Source organism: Hippocampus guttulatus, chromosome 4 (assembly GCF_054856545.1).
Source record: "Hippocampus guttulatus isolate MCC_2025c chromosome 4, RoL_Hgut_1.0, whole genome shotgun sequence".
Lineage (NCBI taxonomy): Eukaryota > Metazoa > Chordata > Actinopteri > Syngnathiformes > Syngnathidae > Hippocampus > Hippocampus guttulatus.
The window spans coordinates 17,849,124-17,876,898 of record NC_141264.1 but is presented as its reverse complement, the minus strand read 5'-3'; the positions used below and the strand labels follow the sequence as shown (position 1 = coordinate 17,876,898).

At 41.7% G+C, this 27,775-nt stretch overlaps 2 protein-coding genes across 4 annotated transcripts; both read right to left on the bottom strand.

Moving 5' to 3' along the window:
• Window positions 1–404: 404 nt before the first annotated feature.
• On the bottom strand, window positions 405–6,208 carry sigirr (single immunoglobulin and toll-interleukin 1 receptor (TIR) domain). The gene is made up of 10 exons (XM_086108307.1): window positions 5,998–6,208; window positions 4,742–5,017; window positions 4,281–4,488; window positions 4,068–4,195; window positions 3,568–3,708; window positions 3,356–3,499; window positions 2,219–2,321; window positions 1,979–2,129; window positions 846–1,023; window positions 405–637 (listed from the first exon to the last, which is right to left on the bottom strand). The coding sequence occupies exons 1-10, from the start codon at window positions 6,065–6,067 to the stop codon at window positions 465–467; spliced, it is 1,572 nt and encodes a 523-aa protein (XP_085964433.1). The 5' UTR covers window positions 6,068–6,208; the 3' UTR covers window positions 405–464.
• Window positions 6,209–7,523: 1,315 nt separating this feature from the next.
• LOC147206312 (anoctamin-9) lies at window positions 7,524–26,311 on the bottom strand. 3 transcript variants are annotated; one of them, XM_086109032.1, is made up of 24 exons: window positions 25,928–26,311; window positions 23,688–23,762; window positions 23,147–23,275; window positions 22,907–23,043; window positions 22,067–22,116; window positions 21,929–21,987; window positions 19,876–19,955; window positions 18,594–18,728; window positions 18,419–18,512; window positions 18,272–18,332; window positions 16,890–16,972; window positions 16,683–16,787; window positions 15,958–16,122; window positions 15,841–15,877; window positions 12,906–13,017; window positions 12,760–12,817; window positions 12,598–12,695; window positions 12,308–12,504; window positions 12,074–12,226; window positions 9,836–9,983; window positions 9,619–9,741; window positions 9,354–9,447; window positions 9,128–9,240; window positions 7,524–8,161 (listed from the first exon to the last, which is right to left on the bottom strand). In XM_086109032.1, exons 1-24 carry the CDS (start codon window positions 25,946–25,948, stop codon window positions 8,110–8,112), a joined length of 2,379 nt encoding a protein of 792 aa, XP_085965158.1. In that variant the 5' UTR covers window positions 25,949–26,311; the 3' UTR covers window positions 7,524–8,109. The 3 variants fall into 3 exon arrangements, with proteins under 3 accessions (XP_085965158.1, XP_085965159.1, XP_085965160.1); XM_086109033.1 differs by having other exon boundaries at window positions 23,147–23,269; XM_086109034.1 differs by lacking the exons at window positions 22,907–23,043; window positions 23,147–23,275; window positions 25,928–26,311 and having other exon boundaries at window positions 23,688–23,738.
• Window positions 26,312–27,775: the final 1,464 nt, after the last annotated feature.

Below are 27,775 nucleotides of genomic sequence, written 5' to 3'. Positions count from 1 at the left end.
TAGTACCTCAATTCAAAAACAAAATCTGATGTTGAAAAAAACGTCGTTTTATATCGTATTTTTACATTTACGTTTATATCATTTTTTTTATATCACATATTTTTATAACAGTCGTTTTTGAGACTTTTTTTTTAATGTGGGTCAAATATGGCTCATGAAAGATGTGGCTTAGTTGAGGTTGAATTCAGGCTGATATCAGGAACCTGTTCTGGCCCAGCGTCGGGCCGGAGTAGGGCTAGATATGGTTTTACAATGCGGCTCAGATCTGGGCCGAATGCGGCCCACATCATGGATGCCAGATGTGGGCCGAACAAATTTTGCTGCCTGGGTGCTTTTGAAACACCAAATTTAAAGCAACATGAGGCACAATCAGATTTAACCAACGCACAAAAAACACGACACAGTAAAAGTAGAACTTAACTCTTGATAATTAGGTTCATCTGAGGTAAGTGTACTGTATGTGTTCAGATGTCCTCTTTTGTGACAAGGCAGTAAAAATCGGAGCGTGTTCCGTAATTGCGTGCTCCCAGGTCTGACACATCTATGTCTGGGTTTTTTGGTTCTCGCTCACTGCTGGATACAACGGGAAGGATCGGGGCCTTGGAGGTCATGGCTTTGTACACAGGGAGCCGCACGCCTACAAGACAATAAAACAACATTTACATGTCACATTCATGTCCTGGCAATGTTAATTATTCTGCTCACTGGCCACTGAATCTAATGAGAACCAAAAGAAAAGGTGTGAAGATACTAACCGTGCTCTTAACCAGTAACCCAAAATATTAAAAATGCTTCCATCCCCCCCCCCCCCCCCGCCCCATCTTATATAATTTGAAGACTCTTACCGAGGTCTCCATCAGGGTCTGTGTCAGAGCGGCAGTCCAGATAGTCGGGGTCAAGGGTCAGCATGGGGTCTTTGTCATCCTGGAGGAACGTCTGGGGGTCTCCCTTCGCCTGGCTGTGGAAGACAACCCTGCGAGGCATGGCTAAGGCCAGCTCCTTCCAAAACGCCGAGGAGGGAGTCTGTGGACAGGATGACAGAGGCGCGACGAAGCGGTACGCTTTGGCTCGGTTCGCCGCAGCCACTGGGTACACACTCATCTGGCTTGGATTCCATCAAGGGGGAATAGGCGGAATATAAAGAGTGTGATTTGAACAAGAGATGAAAAGGCATCTGACATTTTGCTGATGGACGTTCCGCTCTCCAAGAACGCTTTTGAAAAATAATCTAATGGCGATATTTTTTCCTCTCAACATTGCGATTCAATGTGATTATTTTTGACATTATCGTACAAACATATCAACTAGATATAAAATAAGGCCTACCGAAAAACCAAAATGAAGCCCCCCCCCCCACCCCACTCAAATTGCAGCCTTTACATCTTGCAAACTGCATTCCGCTACATTTGCAAGGTGGACTTTCAATTAACTCTTTCATTCCACAAGACGTACTTGTATGTCTTTTTAAAATTAGGCCCCCCCTACCAAGAACGTACTTGTACATCTAAGTCTTTTTTTTTGCGTCATAGAGAGGAGGAGGGTCTGATGCAATCTGTGTATGAGAATAAGCCGTTTGCATTGTAACTCATGTAAAAAAAACGACCAGTAGGTGACAGTGGTGCATCCCGTGCTTGAAATGCATGCTTTTACAAAAAGCTATTTTTCTCCCTTTTTTGCCCAGGAATCACCATTTCCATGAAACTTAGCCATTTTGTAACGCTGATTGCTGAAGAATGGAAAAAGATAGATACATTTTTTTTTCTGCTGAAAGAAGAGAGTCCAAACTTTATTTTAGTAGGCTCCATGTTTATATAGCATTAGAACCAAATATTCTGTGGGCCTTGCAAGGTCAGTCATTGAGGGGGTTGCTCCAGTGAAAATGGCTCGGATTGAATGAGTTAATTGTTCAAGCCGCACTTTGCGAAAGTTTGGTTTTTCACTGTGTCACGATGGAACCGCTTGGTTTGTGTATTCTTACCACAGAGTTGTGCCTCCATGTGAGTAGGGTGAGAGAGTGTTGGTGCTCACCGAGCTGCTGCCTGATTTCAGGGCTCATGCGCTTGAGCTGCCCTTCCAGCATGATGACGATGGGCTGCCGGCACAGCTCCAACAGGTGCAGCAGGCCCTGTCTGACAAAAACAGGCGCACAAACACATTGATGATGTCATGCATGATGCATGACATACAGGACTAGTTTGCTCTTGTCAGGATGTCTGACCTGAAGTTGCCGGTGCACCAGTCCTGCTCCAGGTACGCAAGAGACAGCAACACGATGAGACGTCGGGAGCGACTTATGTTCATCAAAAGCTCCGCCGAAGGTTCTTGAAACGCAGTTGTGGTGATGTGCAAGGGAAAGGCACAAGTTCATCAGCGTGGGAGTCTTTGTCAATGGGCAATGTGCTCTCATGTGAATACATTTTGTTTTTGCTTATTTCTTATTCTGAGGAACTGGCAATGAGTCTTTCACATCCCTGTGGAGATATTTGACTTCATTCTTGATTTAATTCAGCAACACCAGAGGCTTTTCAGGTATGAACACCCTTTTTAAGGTCATTTCAACTGGATTCAAGCCTGTACTTTGATGAGACCCCTCCAGAAAGCTTTTTGTTTTTATTTTTATGCCATCCAGAAGTTAACATCTGGAAATGCTTAAGCTTGAGGTCACAAACATTAATTGCAGCAAGTCAACCAGGTCCTGAATTAGCAAAGTATCCGCACAATTAGCAAAGACCATCCCACTACCACCACCGTGTTTGACTGTTGGTACGACAACTTCTGACTAGGCAGTCCATAAAATATCCTCCCAAAGGTGTTGGAAATCATTCAGATGTTTTGTTTTTGTTTGTTTTTTTGACGGGGCGGGGGGGGGGGGGGGGGGTCCTTCATTTGTGGATGTCTCTCACTGTGGTTCACTTAGAGTCCAAAAGCTTTAGGAATGGCTCTGTGAACCTTTCCAGATGGATAGATGTCAATTTATTTGCCATCTCTTCTTGATTTTTTGGGGGCCATGGCATTTTATTGTAGCTTTTCGATATCTTTTGGCGAGCTTTCATTTTGTCACACAGATTCCATTGATGTGGTCAAGTACTTTTCACACAGGACCAGGTAGCTTTGAATATCGTTTTCCTCTTAATAATTTCAATTAAATCCGCATTTTATGTTTACTTGGCTTATTTTTGTCAGATATTTACACTTGTTTGCTGATTTTAAACATCAAAATGGAGAATCTATATCAAAAAAAAAAAACATTTGAGGAGCGGGCAAATAATTTTTCACATCAGCACGGTAATTGAACATCACAAAAATCGCCCTTTTTCATGAAATGATGCCATGTGGAGTGTGAATTTGGTCTTACCCGAACCAGGCATGATGTTGTTGTCATTGAGATGCACTTTGTATGCATGTTTATTCTCCAGGTGAGGTTTGAGAATAAAGTTGACAAACTTCCTGTCGTAGTCATTGTTCACGTAGGAGATGTAGGCGTCGTACAACTTTCCGTCTGAGCAAAACACAACGCAAGCGGCTTGGTGTCAACGTCCTCACGTGCGAGCAACTCTTCGCACTCACCGCCCATCTCGTAGTCTCCGTAAGAGTCGCGATACCACAGTTTGATGTTCAGGTGGCACTTGGAGTAGATGACAGCGGCTACAGCCAGCAGGAGGAGGACGACAAAGGCTGCGGTGACGGCAGCAGTGTGGCTTGGGCTGTCTTGACGGTTAAAAAAACCCCAAAACAAAACACCCCAGACATGAACCCTTTCATGCACCATGTAATCTGCTAACATGATAAACTGTTCACTTTAGTAATCGCTGTCCCTCAAAGTGTTAAATAGTTGAATATAAATGATGATCATGAGACTAAAATCGGTGCACTTCTAGAAAGCTTTGGATTCATTAGCAATAAAGGTTAAAGTAATTTGTTGTGAATTGTAAAGAAGTGGTCACAAAAGGTAGTCATAAAAGTCATAAAATGCCTGCAATTGATGAAAGCGGTCAGTTGAGACTTGAAGCAAGTGATACATCGAGGGACTAAAATACGAAACCTCTGGATTATGATGTCGTTTTTACTTGATTTCTGCAGGTTGAAGTCGGCCGAAGAGTTCCTCACTGTGCAGCTGTACAGTCCAAAGTCTTCCAACTCGCGAAGATGGACTGCCAGCACACTGCTCACCACCAGCTGATCTCCAGCTTGAAACCTAGCAAGAACAAAAAACCCCAAAAAACCCCCCCCGTTATGTTCTACTTGGTCTCACACACTGTCTGAGAGTTGCCTCCAATCACCATGAAGACGTGTTTTGCAAAAGCAGTGAGCCGTTGCTCAGGGCATGGCCGTCTTTTGTCCACCGCAGCGAGGCGTCGCATCGCTTGTCAGTCGGGTCCCAGGAAAGCAGGACGGTGCAATTCAGATAGACGATGGATCCCACCTTCCCCCAGGTGGTGCTCAGAACTTCATTCGATGAGAACTCTGGACCCATGGAGCACTTGGATGCTGTAGAGAGACACACAGAGTAAATCTTACACATAAATTCTTGCACTACACCACAAGTAGGGCTGAAGGATTTTGACAAATCAACTCATTAAATTCCTCAATATTGCATTTGAGATTTCATATGTGATGACTTTGTCAAGGTCCTCTCCACATGTATTTTTTTTTGTTTCAAACACAAGCAATACATTAATCTGCATGTGCAATGAGATTATTTAAGCACTAATTACAGATGAGGAACATGAAGAACGCTTACCTTTAACTACGAGGCGCACAGTGAATGAAGCAGTGTTGTTGCCGGGCTGCAAACAGGTGTAGTTCCCTCCAGCGTCAACAGAGATGTTTGCAAACTCAAGGTAGTAATTCCCCTGCTGGGCACCAAACAGCTGACAGTCTTTCAGCCAAGTGAGCTGAGGCCGGGGGTCACCCTGGACGTGAGGAATTGACCCCAAGGAGCAGTTGAGCCGGTATGGCGGATCCTGCTGCCCCGCATAGAGTATGTCTTCTTCAAAATGGTCCTCATCAACACAAGCTTCATGTTGATTTGCAAACACAGGAGAGTTACACACTGTCTTTCCTTCAGGCAGACACAGCATGGTTATAGCTTTGGTTGTTTCATTTTAATTCATTTTTACTTTTTTTTTTTTTTAATTCAGTTAGGTTTAATTAGTTATTAGAGCGAGTTTGTTAGTATTTTTCTCGAAAGTGATTCATATTAGTTTAGTTTTTAATAGTTTTCGTTGTTTTTAAAATGGAGTATTTACAGTATTGTGTACAAGTTTAAAAAAGGTTCCAGTTGGTATTATGAGATTTTTTTTAAAAATGAAGAAAATATATCATAAAAATAAACAGATAAACAACCGGCAAATGAAATAATGTACAGGTAATAAATAGGCAGTACAGTACAGCTGTCATCAAACCGGAATAAAAATGTTTACAATCAAACCTAAAATGCATATTAAATCACAATAACGGGGGAGGGGGGTGTCTCAATTTGATTATTTTTAAAATCATTCAACTCTAGTTTTATTTACTTAATTAGCCGTGGAGAAATTTAAAATCTTTTCAGTTGTGACATTCATGCGTGAAAAAGACATCGCAGCTACTTTGAAGTGTCACTGATTGCGGACCAGTTGGACAGGCTATGTTGCGCATGCGCAATTTCATCGTGTGATGCAGACCAAAAGCTCCAAATAACCGGCACGACTGGCCCTGGCTGATTTCTCATAGATATTGTTTTGTGTTGGTCTTCTTGTGCTTTCGGTACGGCAATCCACACACTAAATGTCAGTCAACCGCGTCCAAAGTCCGGATCCGGTCCACCTGTTGCCAGGCAACAACATGTGACTGCGAGACAGCTAGCTTGACCCCGCGTACATGACCGCACAAACAGCACAAATGATTTTTAATGGTGAACGTAGACATAAATAATACACTGCATGGAACTATACGCGTAAATTTCTATCCACTTCAACTTCGGCAAACAAAATTTGTGATCTATGGCATCCTTACCGAGCGAGACGACAGAGTTGATCCACGAAGACGAGGTCACCAAAATAAAGGCGACAAGAAAGGAGCTCATGTCGTCCCCTTCCCGTAACTCTTACAAAAAGCTACGTATTTCGATTCTAGCCGTTTGTTTGTTACAATGTGGTTATTGCAGTAAACGTGTACGGACGGAGTCAACTGCGCAGCCGTCGGAGACCTGCACCTGGAGAGACATCAGAACTTCTTCCTATTGGCTGTGCCGTGTCACGTGCTCTTGACCAAGGGTATCACCTGCTTTCCAGAATAGGAAGTACTGTCCGCACGCTAATTAAAAGCACACTTACATAGAAAAATGTTTTACGCATTACAGTAAGCCAGAGGTGGGAAAAGTACTACACTTTACTCAAGAAGTACAAATACTTGTCTAAAACAATGCTCTAGTAAAAGTCGGTTTTTACTGTCTGTTATATTCAACAACCGTTTGGATAAATTGGCAGGCACATGAGAAACTAACACAAAATAATGTCCGTTTTATAAATTTACAGAACCCCTGAGGGTCCAGGCAAAAATGACCAATAAGTAGCAGTCAACACCGAAAGCAAACTTGGCAAAGTGTGGAAATAACTCCAAAACTAAACCATGCATTTTTTTCCCCCAGAATGACAAAAACATACCCAACGTAAAGCTGTTGGGTGGGTTAGCCATAGCCCTGGTCATGAAAAAGCGACGGCTTTGTTGTTGTAAAGCATATTTCCAGCTTAGGGGGCCATTGATGCTATGCATTGCAGCCCCCCAATTATTTATTTTCAATGCATTTTCCCCCTTCTCGCTGCTGAAGCCAGAGGGCAGCCGTATTGTGTTGCCACTGTAACTGACAACTCTTCCCCCCCCCCCAGCTGAAAACACTGTTATTAGTGCATGTTTTAAGATAGAATCCCTGTCTGGAGTAATGAGAGCCTCAACTTCACTGTTTGCATTGACCATTCAAATTACGAGTTGTTTTTTTTTCCACTGTTTTTTTTATCTTGATGGACTTTGCTTTCATTTAATTGTTCGGTTTCAGTCGAACCGTTGAGTCACACTCAGACATATCTTATGAGAAAAAAATTGTCACATTCTGACCAATGAAATGTGCATTTAGAGCTTCTTGCAGACTTACTGGTACAACACTACACTATATAGTGTATTTTGAGGAGACGCTAAACAAAAGAAAATGCATGCATGATGATCAGCTTCAATCTACCACACTGTGTATATAAAAGTTAATTTTACAAAACATCGTTAACAAAGTTCTTACAATTATTATTCTTCATTCACTTTTCACAGTCCATGATTACGCAAGCACAGCGTGCCAACAAATCACACGTTATTTTTACCGATGACACAAATATTTATTCATTGTTGAGATGTCAGCCTTTCATTTGTTGATTGGACTGTTGTAGAGAAATTAAGCGTATGCTGATTACTATATTGAAGTGCTCACCATAACCAGAAGACCTTTATTTAGGTCAGGGTCAGAGAGAGACTTTATCCAAATAACACTGACAAGCAACTGTAAACATTGTTTATATGGATATAAAAACCTCAGGCAGAAGGAGATTTACATGCATTTGTTGTCAAAAATGCCATTTGGAATCAACATTGGTCACACAAGACAATCTTATATTTCTGTGAGGATATGACATTTTCTTTTATTCATTATAAAACATTACTGTGCAAAACATTTCAAAGCCCTCTGTCAGTCTCTCGGCAATAATGGTGATTTTTACCACAACGCTTTTCACGATATAAGGCAACATTGTCATACAATCAGTACAAACTGTGCACTAATAGTATAAATTATGTTCAGACGAGGACCACAAATAAGTCACGCATTAATTAGAAAAAAAACATTCAGTGCAGAATAATGAAATACCAATAATCTCATTGAAGACAACAGCAAAATGAGTGACTGTACACTTGTTTGGTCCGAGAATACGTCCGTTCGTTTCATATGTGGGAATCCACATCGCCATTATATCGATAGACAGTCGGAGCCCTCCATCTGAACACTTCAAGTTGATGAATGGCTTCGAAGTTGAGCCAACCCAAGTGTGATCGTTGGGGACACTTTCAATGCACAAGGCAACACTGGGTTCACATTCCGTTTGCACCAGCAGAATGTAAGCGCTGGCTCTCTTCGAATGACCTGCGGAGAATTCAATTGGTCTTTACATTCAGAATCTCTGTCAGGGAAATGGTTAAACTGATGTTGACAAATTCGCCAGCAATAAGCTGGACAATATAGATGAGGCAAGGTGAATGCCAGGCTGTGTCACAAATCGACCCATCTATTGGTCTGTCCCCATGACGTGTTAATTTTATATGCATTATCAACGGATTTCAATTGTTGAAAATGGTTTGGAACCAAATCTATTAGCTCTCTCAAACACTCAACTGTCTGAGAAGTGATGTGAAAACCACACCTCATCCCTCACTCAGCGGGAGCCGTGCTGCATTATGTCGCCTCACGATTGAAAGTCCGGATTTTTTTTTTTAAAGAGATTAACAAGTAAAAATAGGTTAGATAGATTTGAGTAAGCTTATTTTGTTTAAAATGGATTACTGTAATGTTTCGATGCAGAAGGAATTTGTCAGCCACGAAGGTGTGTGCGGATTCATGTCCGCCTCTTAAATGGTTTAGTCATCTTATCGTTTTATTTATTCTATCACTCATGGCTCTAAGACCTGTGAAAAAGAGTTTCAGTCGATGATGTCAACAGAGTTATGGTGTTGCATTGATGTTGGTACGCAACGGTATAAGGTAGTTTGTATGTATGTAGTAAGCGATTTTTGGTAACTCAAGATGCCCTTTCAACCTATTCAAACTTGCATATTCAACTTAAATCTATCTCTTATTTATAGTTTTATCTGTGGTTTTATTGTTTGCTCTTGGTGGTAAAGTGTCCTTGAGTGCTGTGAAAGACGCTTACAAATAAAATGTATTATTATTGGGTTTTTTTGTTCTTTTAATTTCTTGAAAAGTAGTGATTTCTGAGGATTTTGCCTCACAGTAATGATATGTGACTCAATAGTAAGGATTGATTTGGACATTTTGACATTGAACTTTGAAACAAAAACCCAGAGTACCTTCACTTCAAACTCAAACTCTCACCTGAGCTCTTCTTTTAGTCTTTTGAGTTTATCAAAGAGACTGTCGTTCTTGACATGCATGGGAGCGGCTGGTACGAACCAGGCTGCGATAAATTTGCATATGACCACGATGTGCTGCAAGTAGAGATGGCGTCAGTTTCTCGAGGGATGACGATACGATGCACCGTATGTTGTTTTTGTCATTAAGTTCGTGAGAACATATTTGGTCGCATCGAGCTGAAGCTCACCTCAAACAGGATAACAAATGCGAAGCGCACGGCTAAAATAAGCCAGAACTGCGGCGTAAGGTTGTAGTCATTGCTGTCTCTGTAGTCTTTATAGCTGTGAAGAGGAGGACTCATGTTACCTTACCGATCGATGCATTTTAGTGTTTGAGAATAAAAGCAAGCGACAAAAAAAGTTTCTTGAACTGGAATCCGTCTGCTCAATCTGTGATAACGGCTCCGGTATTGAAAAGGTCATACATTTAGCAAGGGAAAAGTGCAAACCAACCTGCAGAAAGAGACATTCATTCCATTTGGAGTCACCATCTGAAAAGAGGAAAACTCCTTGCGGATTTCCAGGTTATCCATGGAGGCAGTGGAGAGAGTATTATTGATGTAGCCAACCATACAACTTGGGAAAATAAGAAATGAGACAAATCACAATTTATTGTGCAGGGTAGCCCAGAATAGGGATATTTTCTTGAAGAAAGACAACGCATGCTCACTCGATATCGGTCGCTGTGCCGTTGGCGCAAGGTCCATAGTGGTAACGGTACACCAGTCGAGGGATGAAGTCTGACGACACGCCGATGACCAGCCCGTTTGCAATGACGGCTAAGACCCCGATCGCCTCCAACACATCTATCCACACACCTGAGGAGAAGCAAACATTTGAACAAAGACATAACTTATCTCAGCAACATTTAAAGATCAACTACCATGAGAGTATTTTGATTTTGACCCATGTAGTTTTTGCAATGGCCACCAGGCAGTTCGTTGAGCAAAAGTGCATTTGTGCTGTGGCATTTTAATTTTAGCCTTCAGAGGTTCTCAAACCTTTGACACCAAGTACCACCCCAAAAAAAAAAAAAAAAAAACCTAACCACAAAACTGGAAGTGGAACTTACTGCATAACCGGAAAACCCAAAGGGCTCTCCACCCTACAAAAGTTTCATAGTTTATATTTTTACTGTTCTATATTTATCTGCTTCTTACTTCCTTTCACATGTGTCAAGCAATAATTATAATTAGACAGTTTGACTTTATAGTTAATTATGTAGAAAATAGCAAACGATGCATTGTAGATTTGAATGAAAAATTTGTTCCCTATTTTAACCCACATTTGAAAAGTGTTCTTGTGTTTGACAAAGAATTTCTTTTGAAATTCAGCATTATAAGGGACTGTGTTAACACTTGAGAATTCCAGTAATCGCTACATTTAATAAATAAACAGCGTCAAGGCACTGTGATACCAGTAACCAGATTGTTGAGTTTTATTATTTATGTTTTGCTTTGACTTGTAAACAAAAACTTGAGTCAGAGGCAACGGTTTGGCACAGTGAACAAATCTTCAGCCTTAATGCCACTCCCAGTTAAAGCTTAATGTCAAAATAGACTTTAAACAGAGAGAATTACATAGTTCGTATTTAAAATGGCCACATGAATTAAGCCGACTGCTGTCACGCTATCGAACAGACAGTCCTGAAAACCTGGACTCACCCACACTCACCCATTTTTAATATGCTTATTTTTATATTTTATATTTATATTTATGTACTTTTGTCTTCTACTTTCTCCCTTTCATAATTTTGCTGTTGTAAATTGGGAATTTCTCCATTGTGAGACAAATAAAGGTTAAATTATCCTCAAAATGAGGGTAGTTCGAGCGTGGGTTTTTTTCTCCCCCTGTCCCTCCCTTGTTTCTGACTTTTAGGTTGAGTGAACGCTGGCGCGTTTTGGCTGCCGCTGCTCAACCCGTATTGTTTTGTGTTTTTTGTTATTGTAAAGTGTCCTTGGGTGTCTTGAAAGGCGCTTATAAATAAAATGTATTATTATTATTATTATCTTATAATGCTAATGCATAATGGAAAATACCATAGACAAGCTAACGGATAAGATCTCCCTACCAGTGCTAACACTTTAAGGAACATATCTTTGAACACAAACATTGCAGCAACAAATTTAGACAGATATCACGATTCTCATAGGCATATAGTCTCTATCCTCTGCAAAAAACACCTAATAGTACTGCACATTACCAAGTCATCTACAGTAGTTGAGTGAAAGTCTCCTTTGTTTGCCCAACTGCGGACACCTGAAGGAGAGGCAATAAATGAATCATCATGCACAAAATGTTGACGGTAATTCTATTACTGGACTGTCATTACAGGATGTTTTTATAAAGTATAATATTACAAAAGGCGATTTTCATGACAACAGTTTTTTGTTGCTTTTTGGGGAGGCTGGAACAGATGAATGGGATTTCCATTTTGTCAATTGTCACTCTATTCGGATAGATCCTATTTTGCCCAGAGAGTGAAGAGTAACTTTTCATCTAATTATGGAATAATTACTACATAAAACTTGTCTAATGAAAAATGCATTCATTCAATTACGTTTATTGACGGCGTGTCTGTCAAGCTTGGAAGCAACTTTTGTGATGCGCAACCACCAGTAGAAGGCAACAATGCACCATTTTAGAAATGAGATCATCCCAGTTTGTGAGAAACAGTTGCATTTTATGAGCCTAGTTTTGTTCTACTGCTAATTACAAAAGAAGGGGACAAAAAGCAGAATAATTTATTTTTCCTGGTGAGAGAGTCCATGCTTTCATTCGGTTTATTTGGTAAATAATTTAACAGAATATCTTGTAGGTCTTGATAAAGTCAAAATGCTCTCAAATGGCTGGCAGTGAATGTGAGAAAAAGGATGAGCTCTTGTTTCTCCACCACGGTCCCACTCACCAATATCATTGGTCTTCTTGGGGACCATTCTGCGCTCGAGGGTGACCATCTTGATGGCATCCAGGCGGATCTCAATGATGTTATTGATGAGGGCCAGCAGTGGAGCGAGAGGAAACGCTGCCACAAATATGGTGGTGAAGCTGAACTGGATCACTGCATGGGGGTGGGGGAAAGAAATCAATCAAGCAAAGCAGCTATGTAACCTTTTCATTTTTAATTTCAGACTAGACGTACCCATTTCTAGGAACTCTTTGAAGAGGCTGAACGAGTCCACATCATTGAGGCGGTAGTTGTTCAGCCAGTCTCGCAGCTTGCAGTTATCGCACAGCTCAGCTCCATGTTTAGCCTGAGATTCTTCTTTTAGGTAGCAGTGGGCGCATTTTCTCACTAGCTTCTGAGTTCTTCTCCTCTTCAGCCACTTGCCAAACCACCTTAGGCCAGCAGGAGGAAAGACAGACTATTTTGGACACATTGTTGGGAGAGCGTGTACTGTTTTGATGTATATGCAACTGCTGCGTACGTACGGGCCGGTGAACTCAAAGACATTGCTTATGGTTTGCTTCAGGACCATGATGATGGCCATTTGGATAAAGAGGTCCGTGAGACATCCACTGGGGTGACACTGGATGGATGGATTGAAAACAGCAATGTGCAAATGAAATTTTGGTTGTATCGCGCTTACTCACCTCTTCTAACCTCCATTTGCTGGCAATCCGCACATAATGACCAGGATGACCATTTATCCTGTTGAGTCAAGTCATGTCGCGGACATCAGTCATCGGAAATATGCATTTTAACGCCAGTTGATGCCGTTTACTGCGGAGTTTCTTACCTGCCGAGAAAAAAGGCGACATAGAAGAGAGAGGAGAAGTACGTGAAGAACTGGAAGGTGAACATCTTGACGGTGAAACTCCTCTCAGTGGTAGCGAATGATCTGGTTTTCTCTGCCACAGACACAATTCTTATTAGCAACGAGGTTCATCCAGTGATGAGGCCAATACTATGTGGTAAATCACGATTATTGTCATCATTTCATGTACATTCTGTACAAATGTGAAGTTATAATGGAATTGGATTTGTTGGGCGGTTCACTTCTGGCTGTAAATAACAAAAGAAAGTGCTAAAAGAAAGTGTGTAGATATTAATAAAAATGTGACAATATCCTTTCTCTTGTCAGATAATATTGAGGAAATTGCAACACTATGACGGTAACTAAAGCACGGGTGTCAAACTTTGGGCGCTATTCCAATAGCACCAATCCAAACCGAGACAGCCTCGCTTGATTCCGGCTGTTCACTTTTCCATGAGACTTTTTCGGGGCCGAGCGGTTACAATGGACCCGCTTTTCAGAATCATCTCGGGAACTTCGCCGCATATGCCCATTTCCTGGTTCTCGACACACCGCCCACCAGGTGTCTTTGAAGTCATAAAAATACAGTGTGTACAAGAAACCTAATAATATTTGATAACAAGGCTGAAACATATTTACACTTTCATATGTACTAATGGAGCCATTTTTGATGATTAATTTTTTTTTTTAACAAGCGCACGCACCGCTTGCTCGCTGGGTCCCATTCAGTTGAATGAGAGGCCTCCAGCAGCAGAGCAGAATCTCGCCATTCCCTCCCCCGGCCCAAAGCATCACGGCCCCCACCTCGGGGATGGCGGCACTGTGTGGCCACCAGAGGGTTTCAGACGCCAGAGAGTGAGGACGACGAGCCAAACGAATGTCAGTGAGCTGTCCATTCACAATCAATGAGCATTGGCGCAAGCTTTGCATACCATTCGCGAAATCACAATGCCACTATTTCACCCATGGGACGTATGAAATTGTAAACATGTTTCTACATTGTTACAAGACACCCAAAATGTGTGCCGTACACACGGTATTTTTGCCTTGACGGCGGACTGCTGTCTCGCCGTCTTAAACCCTGAAATGGATTTTTCGGCTATACGTGAAAGCTTTTGTGCCTTTAATGGACTGTACTTTCCAACGTAGCCACATCATGCAACGACAATTCATATTTTGAATTGTTCAACAACAACAACAAAAAAAAAACAGCGGTCGAGACTCGCCACTTGTGAAATGGTGTGGGACCACTGCGCAGAACAGTTGATCCCGCCCCGCGCCTGTTGTATTGGCGGAGTGGTGTGGGGCTGTTTGGGGTTAATGGAAAAGTGGCATTACAGGGCAAATTCTGACTATTACTGCGTCGGGTGAATTTCCAAGTGAATGAGCACAGCCGTGACCTTGCAGTTTTGTGCTGTGTTAAGAGTTCTATAATTTCCGCTTACAGCTAAATTTGTTGTTGTTTTGGAATGAGTGGAAATGGGGAAATGAATCCTTGCTGTGGTAATAGCTGCAAAACGAGCAGTTAAACGTTAGTCAACAAGGTCACTACACTCCAGCCCAGTTGACATCAAATTACCGGTAGGCTGCGTGGTGCCTGAATTAAAATGAGGTTGACACCCCAGCCCTGAAACTTTCTATTCATCCACACTTCAAAAATATATTACCAGAGTGAGAAATATTTTGTCTTTTTTAATGAGCATCTCTTAAAAAAAAAAAAAAAAAAACGCATGTTGAGATTTTCGGCAAAAATATACTCATTCACCAAATAATTCTGTAACTCGCAATCATAATGAGCAGTTCTAAAAAAAACACACATTTGATGTATTTTGAGCATTGAATTTCCTCACAGCCAAGGTGTCATCTAACATCCGCTTCAGCCCCAAACAAAGTTGGGCATCTTTTTAAATACACGTGCAATTCTTCAACCGGCTTCTCATTGTCAACAATGAGCTCCCTTTTTGGAGGTCACCTGTTGTTTCACGTGACTGACATGTTGTGGCCCAGTTCCAAAGTTCACGCAAAGTTAGTCACCTAATTGTTTGTTTCTGACCACACCCTGATGTCAAAACGGCATGTTGCTCGCGCTCTCTCGTAAATATATAAATTCTTGGTCTAATCTACTACAAGAACTCACAGACAGGTATTCACAGCACTGAAGAAAAAAAAAGTGTCGTCCTCACGGGTTTCTCGTTTAATCAATAAATGAATAGTGTAGGTTTTGATGTGCGCCTGTAACACTGGATCTGGGCCACATGGTTCTTCGAATTTTGGGCCAAGCATTCAGGTGCCAAGCGGCTGTGCTGCAAGTGATCAGTGTGTCACCTTCCTGTCTGACTGACAGGCACTCTACGTGGGCAGGAACTGATTTTCTAACTGACAGTGTGGAGCATTTTCCAATTTCAAAACCAGACTTATCACTTTACGGTTCCATCAGGCTAGTTTTCATCCATCGTTTACAAATCGTTTATAATACGATAGATATTGCCATTGTTTCTTTGCGTTTTGTGAGTGGGAATGTGTATGCTGGCCGCTCTTGTTTTGCTCAATGCAGGAATGCGTGTGAACCAAATTTGGCTCGCCTCCGGCTCTTCAAACCAGTTTGGACTGTCAATCAAATAAAGAACTTTTCAAGTCCTGAAAACTATTATTTGTGGAAAGCATACAATAACAAATACGGCACAGCAAGCCTTGGTGTCTAATGATTTGCCACAGCCACACCATTTGTTTTGACAAGGCACAAGAGCAACAGGAAATTAGCTAATATTAAAACATATATCCAAATAGTAGGATTACTCAAAAAAAAAAAAAAAACGGAATGGTGGCCCGAGATTTTTGCGCAGTCCCGTAGACTAAATTTTCAGCTGAATTCTGCACGGACTATTATACGGACCCAAAGCAATACTGATTAACGTACCTAATTCGCAGAGTTTCATGGCCACTCTCCTGTTGACCTGCAACCACAAAAACGTAAGCAACCTCACAAAGGACCCTAACTGAATGGAGACAACGTTGCATTCAAGACTTTTTGTACCTGAGTCATGACGGTGATGATCAGGTAATGAAGGACGGCTCCCAGCATCATGGCTATGCTGTTGGCGTGCGTGGTCATGAACTCCCATGACCCCTCAGCCAGTTGCACCGCTGCGATCACCCTGAACACCACCAGCGCGTGCGTCAGACCGATGATCACCAGTATCTGTGGAAACAAATTATTTAGATCCCTGAGCACCGGGATGCATACCAGCGCCAGCCTGTGGGCCATTTAGTAGCGGGCCACACAGAGCGAGCAAAGAAAAAATATTATTGCTCATCTGAGTTTTATTTTAATAATCAACGTTATAGCTCTGCCTCTCGGTCTTGTTATTGTTGATTATTTAAAAAAATAATAATACTGCCACAAGCTAGAAAAAAATGACAAAAGGAAGTATTATTGCGACAGGTAATTCATATTAAGTTGTCGATCCCTTTAAGACATGACATTTCGGACAATTGTCGGCCATCACTCCGGCTCATTTTCGCGACTCAGTTAAATACAATAACTTCATCCAGTGTAATGATGAGTAGTATATTTATTATTTATTATTATTTCTGTGCCGGTCCATCAAAATATTGCGTGAAACCGGTCCATGGGACAAAAAAAATCGGGGACAACTGTACCGTCTTATCAAAAACAACACTAACAAATTGATACTTATCCCAATAGCAAATTGACATGCATTTTCCTTTGAATGTATGTGACTAAACCAAAGTACCTACCATAATTATGACACAGATCAAAACCAGTGCGCTGCGCAGATAGGAGTGCTTGAATTTTTTGGGTTCACAGTCAACATTGTTGACAATCTCCAAGATGAGCTCCTCCTAAAAAAAGACACAAACAATGAGAAACAAACACAATCGAGAGTTCGCCTAGAACTGAAAAAAAAAAGTGGTTGTTTCAAAAAGAAGGATAACCGATCGTACCTCCTCCTCACACCAATCTGACACCTTCCATTCGCACACATAGGAAGTTCGATGTCTTTTCCAGAACTCTAAAAACAGCGTGGCTGTAAAAAGAAAATAAAACATGCTAAATTAATCGACAGTGACTTAGTGGACCAAAGTGGTTTAGCTCTTTTGGTATTATTTTGGATCATCAGTACATCATCTTTGTTATGGCTTAACCTCACGAGGGTTGTGCTCGCGGGGTTATCTCAGCCGTCTTTTTGCCAGAGGCAGAATAAACTCTCAACTGGTTGCCAACCAATTAGAGGGCAGATCCTCTCTAGACAAACAACCATTCACACACTGTGTGTTCATACCTACTCTATGACAATTTGAGCCTTCAGTGAATCTAACTTGCATGTTTTGGGATAGAACGTGGAAGAAAACCGGCGCATGTGGAGAACACACAAAGGAAGAACATGCAAACGCCACACAGGAAGGCCAAAGACTTAATGCAAACCGCCAACCTCAGAACTGTGCGAATGACTCGTGCACACTTGTGCTCATTAATATTTGTTTGTTATAATTTGGTACAAATGCTTACATTGTGCTACAGCCATGTTTAGGGAAACAATTTTAGGCAGGTCACGCTTTAAATTGAATAGAAGGTCCTGTGTCCTAAGTGCAAAGAAAGGAGATAAATGACAACATCCCTGCTGCACTCTTTTACCCTCAATGCATTCTTTATCTTTCTAGCTCACCCCACCCTTCTATGTACAGTCATGTAGCGCCTTTGTTACTTTGGAAGACTGCACTTCCTCCTTCTTGTAGGGGGACTTCTCACAGAGCTGTTTAAATAAAGGTAGATCAACAGTCATTGGTTAAATCAATATTATACCGCTTGACGACACACGATGCATCAAGAAAAACAGTGAACAAACCCACAAAAAAGAAGCATTCTCTGCAGGCTTCCACAACATTCTAATATCTGTTCCATGAGATTGTATTCATTTCTTTTCGACAGCCATTTATCTTCATTTCGCAGCAGCATTGCTTCCTATGTGCTGGTAACTTCAACCATATTTGCAATGGGACGGTTTCTTGATAACAATTTGATTTCATATTTGCCCCACCGCAACCACTTGGGTGGCCCACTATCATGTGAACATCTTTTCATTCTCCGATTGGTTGGTCAGAGCAAAACTTCTTTTAGCCAACTTTGATGAGCAATCAAAGAATGCATGCCTTTGAGTGCTACACTGAAATCTTGCTGGCAGCTTTGAGACTACATACTCCAGCTCCAGGTAATTCTCCAATGAAATCTGAGGGACAAACTGCGCAGCTCACCACTGCCGTCATTTGGGATGTTTACTTGACACTTTTTCAAGTAAGGAAAATGGTTTTCAGGACACTCGACTTACCCCATATTGCCATTGCCATGGCAAACAGCACTGTGCCTTCGTTGTCAAAAAGCAGGCTCACCTATGGACATGTGAAACCAACTGTAAGCCTCAAGAAAATCAAAAAACAATGACAAAAAACATTGAGAAGCCTACGCGCCGACCGACCTTGGCATAGGTGCACGTGTCGGACAACAGCCACACTTTGCATCTCTTGTCACAAAGAGGGCACATGACCACATCGATGTCGCAGACCTCCTTTCTACAAGACAACAAGCGCTTGGATTGTTCACAGAGGCTGCTGCTGCCGTATAAGATAGAATCTAATTGAGTCAAATCTTACATGAGGGGCGACGTGTTGAAGAAGGCGAGGCCATAGAGGAAGACAATGACCCCGATGGCAGCGGGAGTAATAAGCATGTATGTGTACCAGCCTAACCAAAGGTAGTACAAGGCCACCTTCTCTCCAAAATAGTTCCTATCAACACAAAGTGTCTTTATAGTAGTGTTTCCTAACCTTTTTTTTAAAGGGGAAGTCAACCCAAAAATGTTCTTTACAAGAATATGTTCTACGCTGATTAATATTGTGAATGTGAAGTATGAGTTAGGCAGTAAAATCCACCCGTTTTTGTCCATCTCGGGGGGCGGCCATTTTGCCACTTGCTGTTGACTGAAAATGACATCACAGTTGCTCAGGGCTCAGGTAACGACCATTCATAGCTCAGCTTTAGAAAACAGGTAAGCCATAATTGGTCATTACCTGAGCAACTATGATGTCATTTTCAGTCGACAGAAAGTAACAAAATGGCCGCCACCTGAAATGGCTAAAAACGGGTGGACTTTGCTGCTTAACTCATGTTCCGTAAACACAATATGAATCAGAAGGCGGTGTTTAAACAAGTGAAGGTGCACAGAACATATTGCAAAGAATAGTTTTGGGTAGACGTCCCCTTTCAGCCGAAACACATTTTACACAAGAAAAATGTCACAACACACCCGCAAACAAAAATGACACAAAAGAAAGAATACTTAATTTATGATGCTCTTGTCTCAATAACCTCACAAGTGCACTTCCTCAACATGACATCTCGGAAGCTATTACTCTGTTGTATGAATGGCAACAAGTGGACACACTCCAATTAAGGCATAGGTGTCAAACTCAGGTCGTGGAGGGCCGCTGTCCTGCATGTTTTCCAGCAAGCTCTGCACAAGCCTGACATTGAACCTGTTCATTTGAATCAGGTGTGTTGCAACAGGGAGACTTGGAAAACATGCAGGACAGCGGCCCTCCAGGACCCGAGTTTGACACCTATGAATTAGTTCACATAACAAGAGACACCGGTTTGTGAACGCGAGGTTTTATACTATTCAGGTCACAATAAAGTCATGATATTATTTACCTGCCATGATATTTTTACTGAAGTGAAAGGAATCTTCATAGGGCATTAGTGCTTTCTTTTTGAATAATTTCTTCAAACAAGGTGTGCGTCATATGTATCACGTGTGGAGAACGACACCCACATTTGAACCACTTCACAGAAGAACAAAAATGCTAAACAAAATGGCTACAAATTCTTGACGTGTGGACAAGCAGAAGCGTGCGGAAGAGGTGTTGCAATTCCAACCTGACGGCAGTAATGGGTTGCCCTTGGAAACAAGCGGTCCATCGAGCCCAGCTCTCTGTCAGCTCTCGCTGTTTCTTTTTCTGCAGAGGTAAAGCAAATTGGCTACAATAAACAGAATGTGAGCGCACCGCAAGGATGACATCATCTATAAACACTAACATGACTGTCTTATGTAGTCATTTTCAAATAATATGATCAATAACGGGAAAGACAACGATTTCATTTTGCCCTTTTTCTGTTGCCTTGGTTTTACAGTGGACCCCCACACATACTGGCAGTTAGGCACCCACTGATTTAAATTTTCACAGATTTTTTTTTTCAGTTAAAAGAAAAAAAAGTTTCATATCCCACATTCCCCCCCTTTTTTGTGGAGAATGCATATTGAATGTTTATCAGCGTTTTTTTTAAAGACAGTTTGGCATGACTAGTTTGAAAAATATTAGTTGAGAAGATATACTGTATTTTTTTTCCCTTGAACCAATAATTGCCGATCGAATGATAACAGTCAATCATTCAAATACTCATAACAGCTAAACAAAAGGAAATTCAGCGGGGCATGTCTTTCCTCAATCAAATTGTACGAAAATGACCCATGCACAAACAACAGCAGGAATCAGCACTGTAACGAGCACGTGTCATTTTGCTTCCACTTCCTCTGCAATGAATCTTGTGAGAGGAAAAACCTGATGACACAAAAAGACGCAGGGCTTGGGAAGAAAAGAAAAAAAAAATCAAACCCTCACACCTGAATGCTTCGATGACTCACTGGCATGAGACATCACTTAATGGCCCTCATACAGGCGCTGTTGGTGAAGTTCACTCTCACCAGTCTATTGTTTGTAAAGACCTTTGTCGAGTTATGTTTCATACTTCTCCGCAGGATTGTAAAACATGTTAGTGGCCTGTGATATGCTGATACGTAACAGTTGCTCACAGTGTTACAAGCGCTCCCTTTCTGTTGTGTCGAACAAGGTCAATCACGTGACACGCCTTTCTTTCTCTTTTCACACCCGTTCCCAGCAAACATTTTCTATAAAAGCAACTATTGAACACGAAGATCACATCCAAGCCTTCAAACTGCTAATAGAATAGTTGGTGCACAATCACGGCATGCCGCATCTGTGAAAAAAAATTATATATATATATATACAGTATATATCCATCCATCCATTTTCCGAACCGCTTGATCCTCATTAGGGTCGCGGGGGGTGCTGGAGCCTATCCCAGCTGTCTTCGGGCAGTAGGCGGGGGACACCCTGAATCGGTTGCCAGCCAATCGCAGGGCACACAGAGACGAACAACCATCCACGCTCACATTCACACCTAGGGACAATTTAGAGCGTTCAATCAGCCTGCCATGCATGTTTTTGGAATGTGGGAGGAAACCGGAGTACCCGGAGAAAACCCACGCAGGCCCGGGGAGAACATGCAAACTCCACACAGGGAGGCCGGAGCTGGAATCGAACCCGGTACCTCTGCACTGTGAAGTCGACGTGCTAACCACTGGACTACCGGGCCGCCCTTACAGTATATATATATATATAGAGCAAGCTTGTTTTGTTAAAGGGCCCAGGAGGAACTGGTCAGTCTTGAAGTGTGGGCAGCTTCACTTCTGCCTATTGGACTGCTTCATCGGCTCATCTTTTAATTTATAAAATCCCCCATGGCGCTAAAACATTCAATTTAAATAAATAAAAGTTTAAGAAGACCATAGTTGTTTGTTTTTGTTAAATCTTAACCCTTTGGGGGACAGCGTTACTGGAGTGGACAGCTATTCGCATGTTGTTGTCTCTTATATTAATTAATCTTAATGTCACAGTTGTGCATCAAGCCCTACAATGGACTCTTGTGTGTGTTGCCATCCACTGCCATTATTGTTTTTCATGCCGAAAGAGTAGTAAAAACACTTGAGAAAAAAATCCTAAAGTAGGTTATTATTATTTGTGCAAGAAAGGCTTAAAGTGCAGTTTTTTTTATCTGGACGGCTGGCGTTTGCAACATGTACTACCAGTTTAACCAATGACAGCATAATGCACCGGAATGGTTGATTTACCTCATGCAGGCAGAACCTTGTCTCAAAAACCTTCATCTTCATGAGCTCTCGCAGACCCTCTGGCAAGGTTGACAGAGACGTCCAGATTAGCTTTCCCTATTTTCAAAGAGGATTGGCGGTGTGTTCAAAGGATCTCACCTCCTGAACTGATCGGTGTGTGGTTCAAGATAAAATCGACGACTCTTATCCTAAAAGAAGAACAAACATCATTTCAACAAAAATAGATTACAATATCGAATGGTTCTAAAGTTGTTCAATTTGGAATTCGAACAAAACGTCTGGGGAAAAAAAATGTGCCTCAGAACGAGTTTCATGAAGTGTAATCAAGTCCAGCATGATACACACATACACACGAGTACAATAGTTTGCTCGTGCCTTGTAGCACTCCGATATTTGTCTCACTCTGCTGTTGGATGCCGTGCTCACTTTTTTTTCCCTTAATAGCATAATCCCTTACATGTTTCACTTTCTTGGGAGTCATACTGACAGATAATTTACAGCTTCTACCCCACCCGCACAAATACCTGGAATATGTGACATGCAGATTTTTTTGCACTTCATCGAAGCAACTGGAGGGCCTAAAGCACACTTAGTAATTAAAGTCATCGCTCACAAAGCAAACTAGATATATATTTTTTAATCAACAGTGCACTGGCTTGAATCTCGAAAAGCAAATAAATTGGGGGGACTCGTGAATTGAGTTACCACTCTAACCATCCTTCCTAAGAGAAAAATTACATCATCGGCGGCCAGCCGGCATCCTGGAATGTTGAACCGCATTCTCATTTCAGCAACAAACAAGCTCTTTGTGTCACAAGCATATTATCAAAACAGACTTATCTTGTCTAATGCAGGCTTTAGGGCTACAGTACATCTCCTATGCGAGCACATTTGTTGGTTTTATGAAAGTCAGAAAATACACAAATGCATGTACTCGAGCGCTCACTTGTTCACGGTCAGAAAGGGAGAGCATTTTACCTGGTGCTGAGAGGCACATTGTTCTGGTCTGAGCTCCAGTTACAGGCGTCAGAAACTTTCAGCAGATATCTGTACTTCTCAAAAATCTCTACTGGAGCTTGCATGCCAAAGAAGACCAGGTTATCGTCTATAATTTTCTGTTCAAAGGGAGAGATGAAAAATGTCACCAAAGTGTTACACGCTGACACAATTGCTTAACTGTGCATGAGACGACAGGTCTGTTTAATTCCCCCCACTCACTGTGACTTTGAAATTCTTCTTTCTCAGCTCCTCGATAAATTCATTTTGCTTCTTGATGGACTCTCGATCCAGGTGCTCTCTTGTTTTTGCAACCAGGACGTAGTCGAATGAGAGAGGGTTGAACTGCAGCTCAAAAGCAATGTCACATCAATCAAATCTTTGCCATTTCACATAGACACTTTGTATCACGACAACAATCAGCAACTTGTTCGTTGTGATGGGTTGACAGACACAGCTGTGGTGAGATATGAGACATAAGCGGCATCCAAAAAAAAGAAAACAGGTTTCAAACGACACCATCAATCAACGGAATTGAACAACTAAAGTGCAGTGGGGTTGCTGTTGGCAGTGGCGCAGAACTGCTGTTTGTTCATCATGTAGCCACATCGGGTAACCAGAGCAACATTATCTTTCCAAGGCAGAAACATCTTATATGGGATCTCCCAATCAAGTGTTACGGTGAATATCACGGTAACTGTAAAAAGGCCAAATAAATATCTAATTTGTGAATCGCCCATACAATATATTGAGAGGAACTTACCAAAGGAGGAAATGACATCTGCTCATTGCCATTCTCTCTCACAACTCCCATTAACTCCAATAGCTCTATGCTGGGCTATGGAACACATCAATAACAAGCAATGCATTACTACGTTGCTGAAAAATTCCTTTTCAACACTGCAATAGGTGAGTGAAGCATGATGGTCTCTGTTAAAAGAATAACTATCAGGAAGCTGATAAAAATCAGTCAAAGAATTACTACCTCGACAAGAATCTAGCTAAAAATCTCACGTGGGCGTGTGTGCGAGTGTGTTTGGGCGCGCGAGTGGGAAAGAGAGGGCCGCTGTCGATCACCCCGCTGCGGCCATTCTGACTCACCGCTGTCAGTGGACGAGGTTAATCTAACGTGACTGAGGCGCATGTGGTGGTATGTGCGTTCTCGGTGTCACGCTGTGTTATTCACAGACACGTTTCACACAACACTGCATGCGGCAGGCCGTGACTGTGCATCAACATGATGACAACATAATGGCGCTCAATTGGGTACGCCTACGCAAGCTTCACAGCACTCAGATCCAACATATTGAACGTGACCATTTAAATTAGTGGACTGGTGGATAGTGGGGCTGAACAATTAATCATATTCAGAAACTGTCTTTCAAATTACTGTCATTCATGGTTCACTTACATTTATTTTAGCATGAGCCTAACTTAGAAAAACAAATCATTCATGTATCATAAATCTGATATGGCTTATTGTAAAACATGAATTTATTGATTTTTTTTGTCCAAAAAAAAAACAGCAGGAGAACCTTGAAAAAGAATAATTGCACATTAAATCCCAATTATGATATTGGGGGGGAAACAACGCAATTAGATCCTTTTTTCAAAATCGTTCAGGCCCAAGTGATTAATACCCGTAATCTAATGTGTCACTATAAATGGCAGTTTACTAGACCCCACTCATTTGGTCAAAACTACAAGACAAATGTTGACATTTTATGAACATCTAACTTTGTTTGTTTGGTTAATCTTTCACCCTGTGGTGGTCAGGTTTGTATCCGTATTGCTAGTGGGTAGTACCATACACCAATTTATCGTCTCTACAGTTTGGAACATCCCACACTCACACACCTACTACAGTCCACTTAGTAGTAGGTTTGTTGTTGTTTTTTTTTGTTTTGTTTTTTGTCAGAGTAGTTGTAGTAGCAGCGGTAGTAGTACAGTATTAGTATTCGGAATCAGTGCAAAATAAAATCGAGACTATTTAACTTAATTTCTGATTACAAAAATATTGAAACATTTGGCGACGAACTGAAATTGTTGTTGATGAATTTGATCATCAAGTAGTTGTCCATTAATCAATTAAATGTGACACGCCCTGTGTGCACCCTTGGTTGGGCAAGCACATTGTTTTTATTTTCCCTTGAATTTTTTTTAAACTCAATTGTGTTACAGTATACGTGTTCACGGTCACATTCACGGTGGAAAAAAATATTGGATGTCACTTTTTATATCTCAAAATCCTGAAATTTGAACCGTGTTGAACAGACTTTTTATCTCCACTGTACTCTAAATGTTGGCCAATGTTCATCATGGCTATTTTACTCCAAGTTATTGTTGCAGTGTGAATGGCAACAATGCCGTTCACTGCATTGGTGAGAGATAACTACAAATTCAACTGACACAGTATACGCATCATAAAAGCTGTTAATCAACAATTAGGTTACAGTACTTACAGATAAAACGGTGACCTAAAAATCTGAGGGCTCAGAATGCTCAGTTTTGATTGGCACAGTCAGAGGTATCCACTTAATGTTTGTTATTGTGGTTGCAGTTTGCGGTGGTGGAGAACCGCAAACTCGAACCGTATGGAGCATAGTGATCCAAACATTTTAATCACGTCAAGTGCTTAAAACCGTATGCTAAGCATAAGCACAGTATGGAGAAAAGCATCTCGGTACGAAGCAGTGCAGTTCTACACCCACAACAATCTATTCACAGTGTCAGTCAAAAAACGAGCTGCGTGATCTTGAAAGGGAAGACTGTTAAATGCTTTTTCTCGTGCTAGATCTACATGTAATGGTGATGTGAAACCATCTCAGTGGGCATTTTGACCAAATGGCCATACTGTGAGATGGTGTCATGTGAACCGCATGCATGTGTTTGTGTGGGTGCTGAATGCATGATGGGGTGACATTGCGACTTAGCAATGAAAGACCATCCGCTTGTGCGTGATGTATGTTTAAAACTATAGAATGCTTAAGTGTGTTTTCTTACATGCCTCGTGTGTCCCGTCATGGTTGTCCGGCAGCAAACGGATGACAAAAAACACAGACAATAACAGAAAAAGAGACAATCCCCAAACCCTCCTCGGCGGTAATTCCCCGTCCTTCCGTGGCCTGCTCCGAGTTCCTGTGACCGGGCAAGTAACTTCCGTAGTCCTCCTCTAGAACAAACGTGTTGTTGCAAGGAATGTAGGAGCGACTCCACCTGTTGCTGACGGTGTCACGATTGAAGCTTCCACCTTTCCTTCGCTTCGCCGCGGAGCGAACGATAAAAACACAAGACCCGCGAACGAGCGTCGTGGTGTGTCAAGCTCCACGTTGAGGAGCCTTGCTCGCTGGTGTCGACCAGGTCCTCTCAGGTGCGATGGAATGAATTGATTGTTCCCGCCTCCTCAAGTGATGCGGAGTGACTTGTGTTGGCCACTAGGTGGCAGCAAAGGCAATTATTTAAACCAGGGGTGGGCATAAGGTTTACATTTTCTTTGGGTTTATAAACGAAATGATGGACGAAGTCATTCTTAGCGTCTGTCTGCTGTCCATCCAGAGAGAGAGAGAGAGAGAGAAAGGGAAAGAGAGAGAGAGAGAAACAGACAGTGACAGAGAGAGAGAGGGAGAGAGAGAGAGAGAGAGAGAGAAAGAGAGAGGGAGAGAGAGAGAGAGAAACAGAGTGACAGACAGTGACAGAGAGAGGGAGAGAGAGAAAAAGAGAGAGAGAGAGAGAGAGATGGCTTTTGGCCGGAACCTCCTGCGTCACAATTTCTTTTTATTTTCTCCACAAATCTTTACTGCTAGTGAGTCCACACGTGTGGATGACTCTTGGTGATGCTAGCTCTCAGTGGGCCAGATAAAGATCGGAGCGAATTAAACACGGCCATCCTATGCCTCCCTAATCCTGTTGCCCTTCAGGAAATAATTTTTTGATCTCCTCATGATTTTCCTCAGTTACAAAGAAATCTCCAAATGTCATGTTGTGGGATGCCTACTGCCCATCCTGATACGAGCTGATGTTTTATTTTAAATGTCAATAAATCTGTTCTTGTTCAAACAAAACATTCACAGTTTGTTTTGCATTTTATTACCTAACCAGAGGTTAACCAAACCGTGAACTTAAACCAGAGGTATGTATCGAACTGTGATTTTGTCTCACCGTTTACTTCCCTTGTGATAATACTGTACATTTATCTGGCTTCACCGCTCTAAATAAACCCCCCACCCCCACCCCCGACTCCATACCCTGAGGGTAACAATGACTAAAATGTAGCTTGTGGTTAAAACGAATATTACACCCCTGCTTTAAAGTATTTAAGTTTCACGGTTGCCACTTGACTTTCAGCTGCTTCCACTGATTTTCTATTGGCTTGAAGTCACACCACGACCTTAAGAATCTTTTGGAGCCCCTTTTGTTGTCTGGCAGTATGTTTTGGGTCATTGTACCCTTTGCAGAAAAGCGGCTGCAAAACTCATCCAAAACTGACTGTGTGGGTGTTGTTCTCTGGATCACACTTACATTTATTCATTGTCCAAACATGACATGTCAAAATGAGTCCAAAAACATTTGGGCGCATCTGACCACTGCACATTTTCCAGAGCCTTCTCTGTGTCATTTAGATGTTCACGGGTGAACCTAAGGCAGGCCTCCACATGTGCTTGCAAAATTGCAGAGGGATCAAACCTGGGAGTCTTTGGACAAATACAGTAAAATAATACTGTATTTCACAACGACCATCTCTATACTGCTATTCAGGGTCACAGAGGAAATGCTACCATAGTGCATCGAACAAAATTTGGTGCATGTATATTTTCTCAGTTGTGTATATTAATAGTTTTCATTTAACCTAAA

Excerpts from the sequence above, each read along its gene's own strand:
- LOC147206312 (XM_086109032.1), bottom strand. The coding sequence starts at position 25,948 with ATGACGGGACACACGAGGCAT. Across the intron at positions 16,973-18,271 it reads CATGGCAATGGCAATATGGG|CCACGCTGTTTTTAGAGTTC; the intron begins GTAAGTCGAGTG and ends TTCTTTTTACAG. Across the intron at positions 9,448-9,618 it reads ATGAATGTCTCTTTCTGCAG|CTATAAAGACTACAGAGACA; the intron begins GTTGGTTTGCAC and ends TCCTCTTCACAG.
- sigirr (XM_086108307.1), bottom strand. The coding sequence starts at position 6,067 with ATGAGCTCCTTTCTTGTCGCCTTTATTTTGGTGACCTCGTCTTCGTGG. Across the intron at positions 4,196-4,280 it reads TTGCAAAACACGTCTTCATG|GTTTCAAGCTGGAGATCAGC; the intron begins GTGATTGGAGGC and ends TGTTCTTGCTAG. Across the intron at positions 1,024-1,978 it reads CATGGAGGCACAACTCTGTG|ACTCCCTCCTCGGCGTTTTG; the intron begins GTAAGAATACAC and ends TCCTGTCCACAG.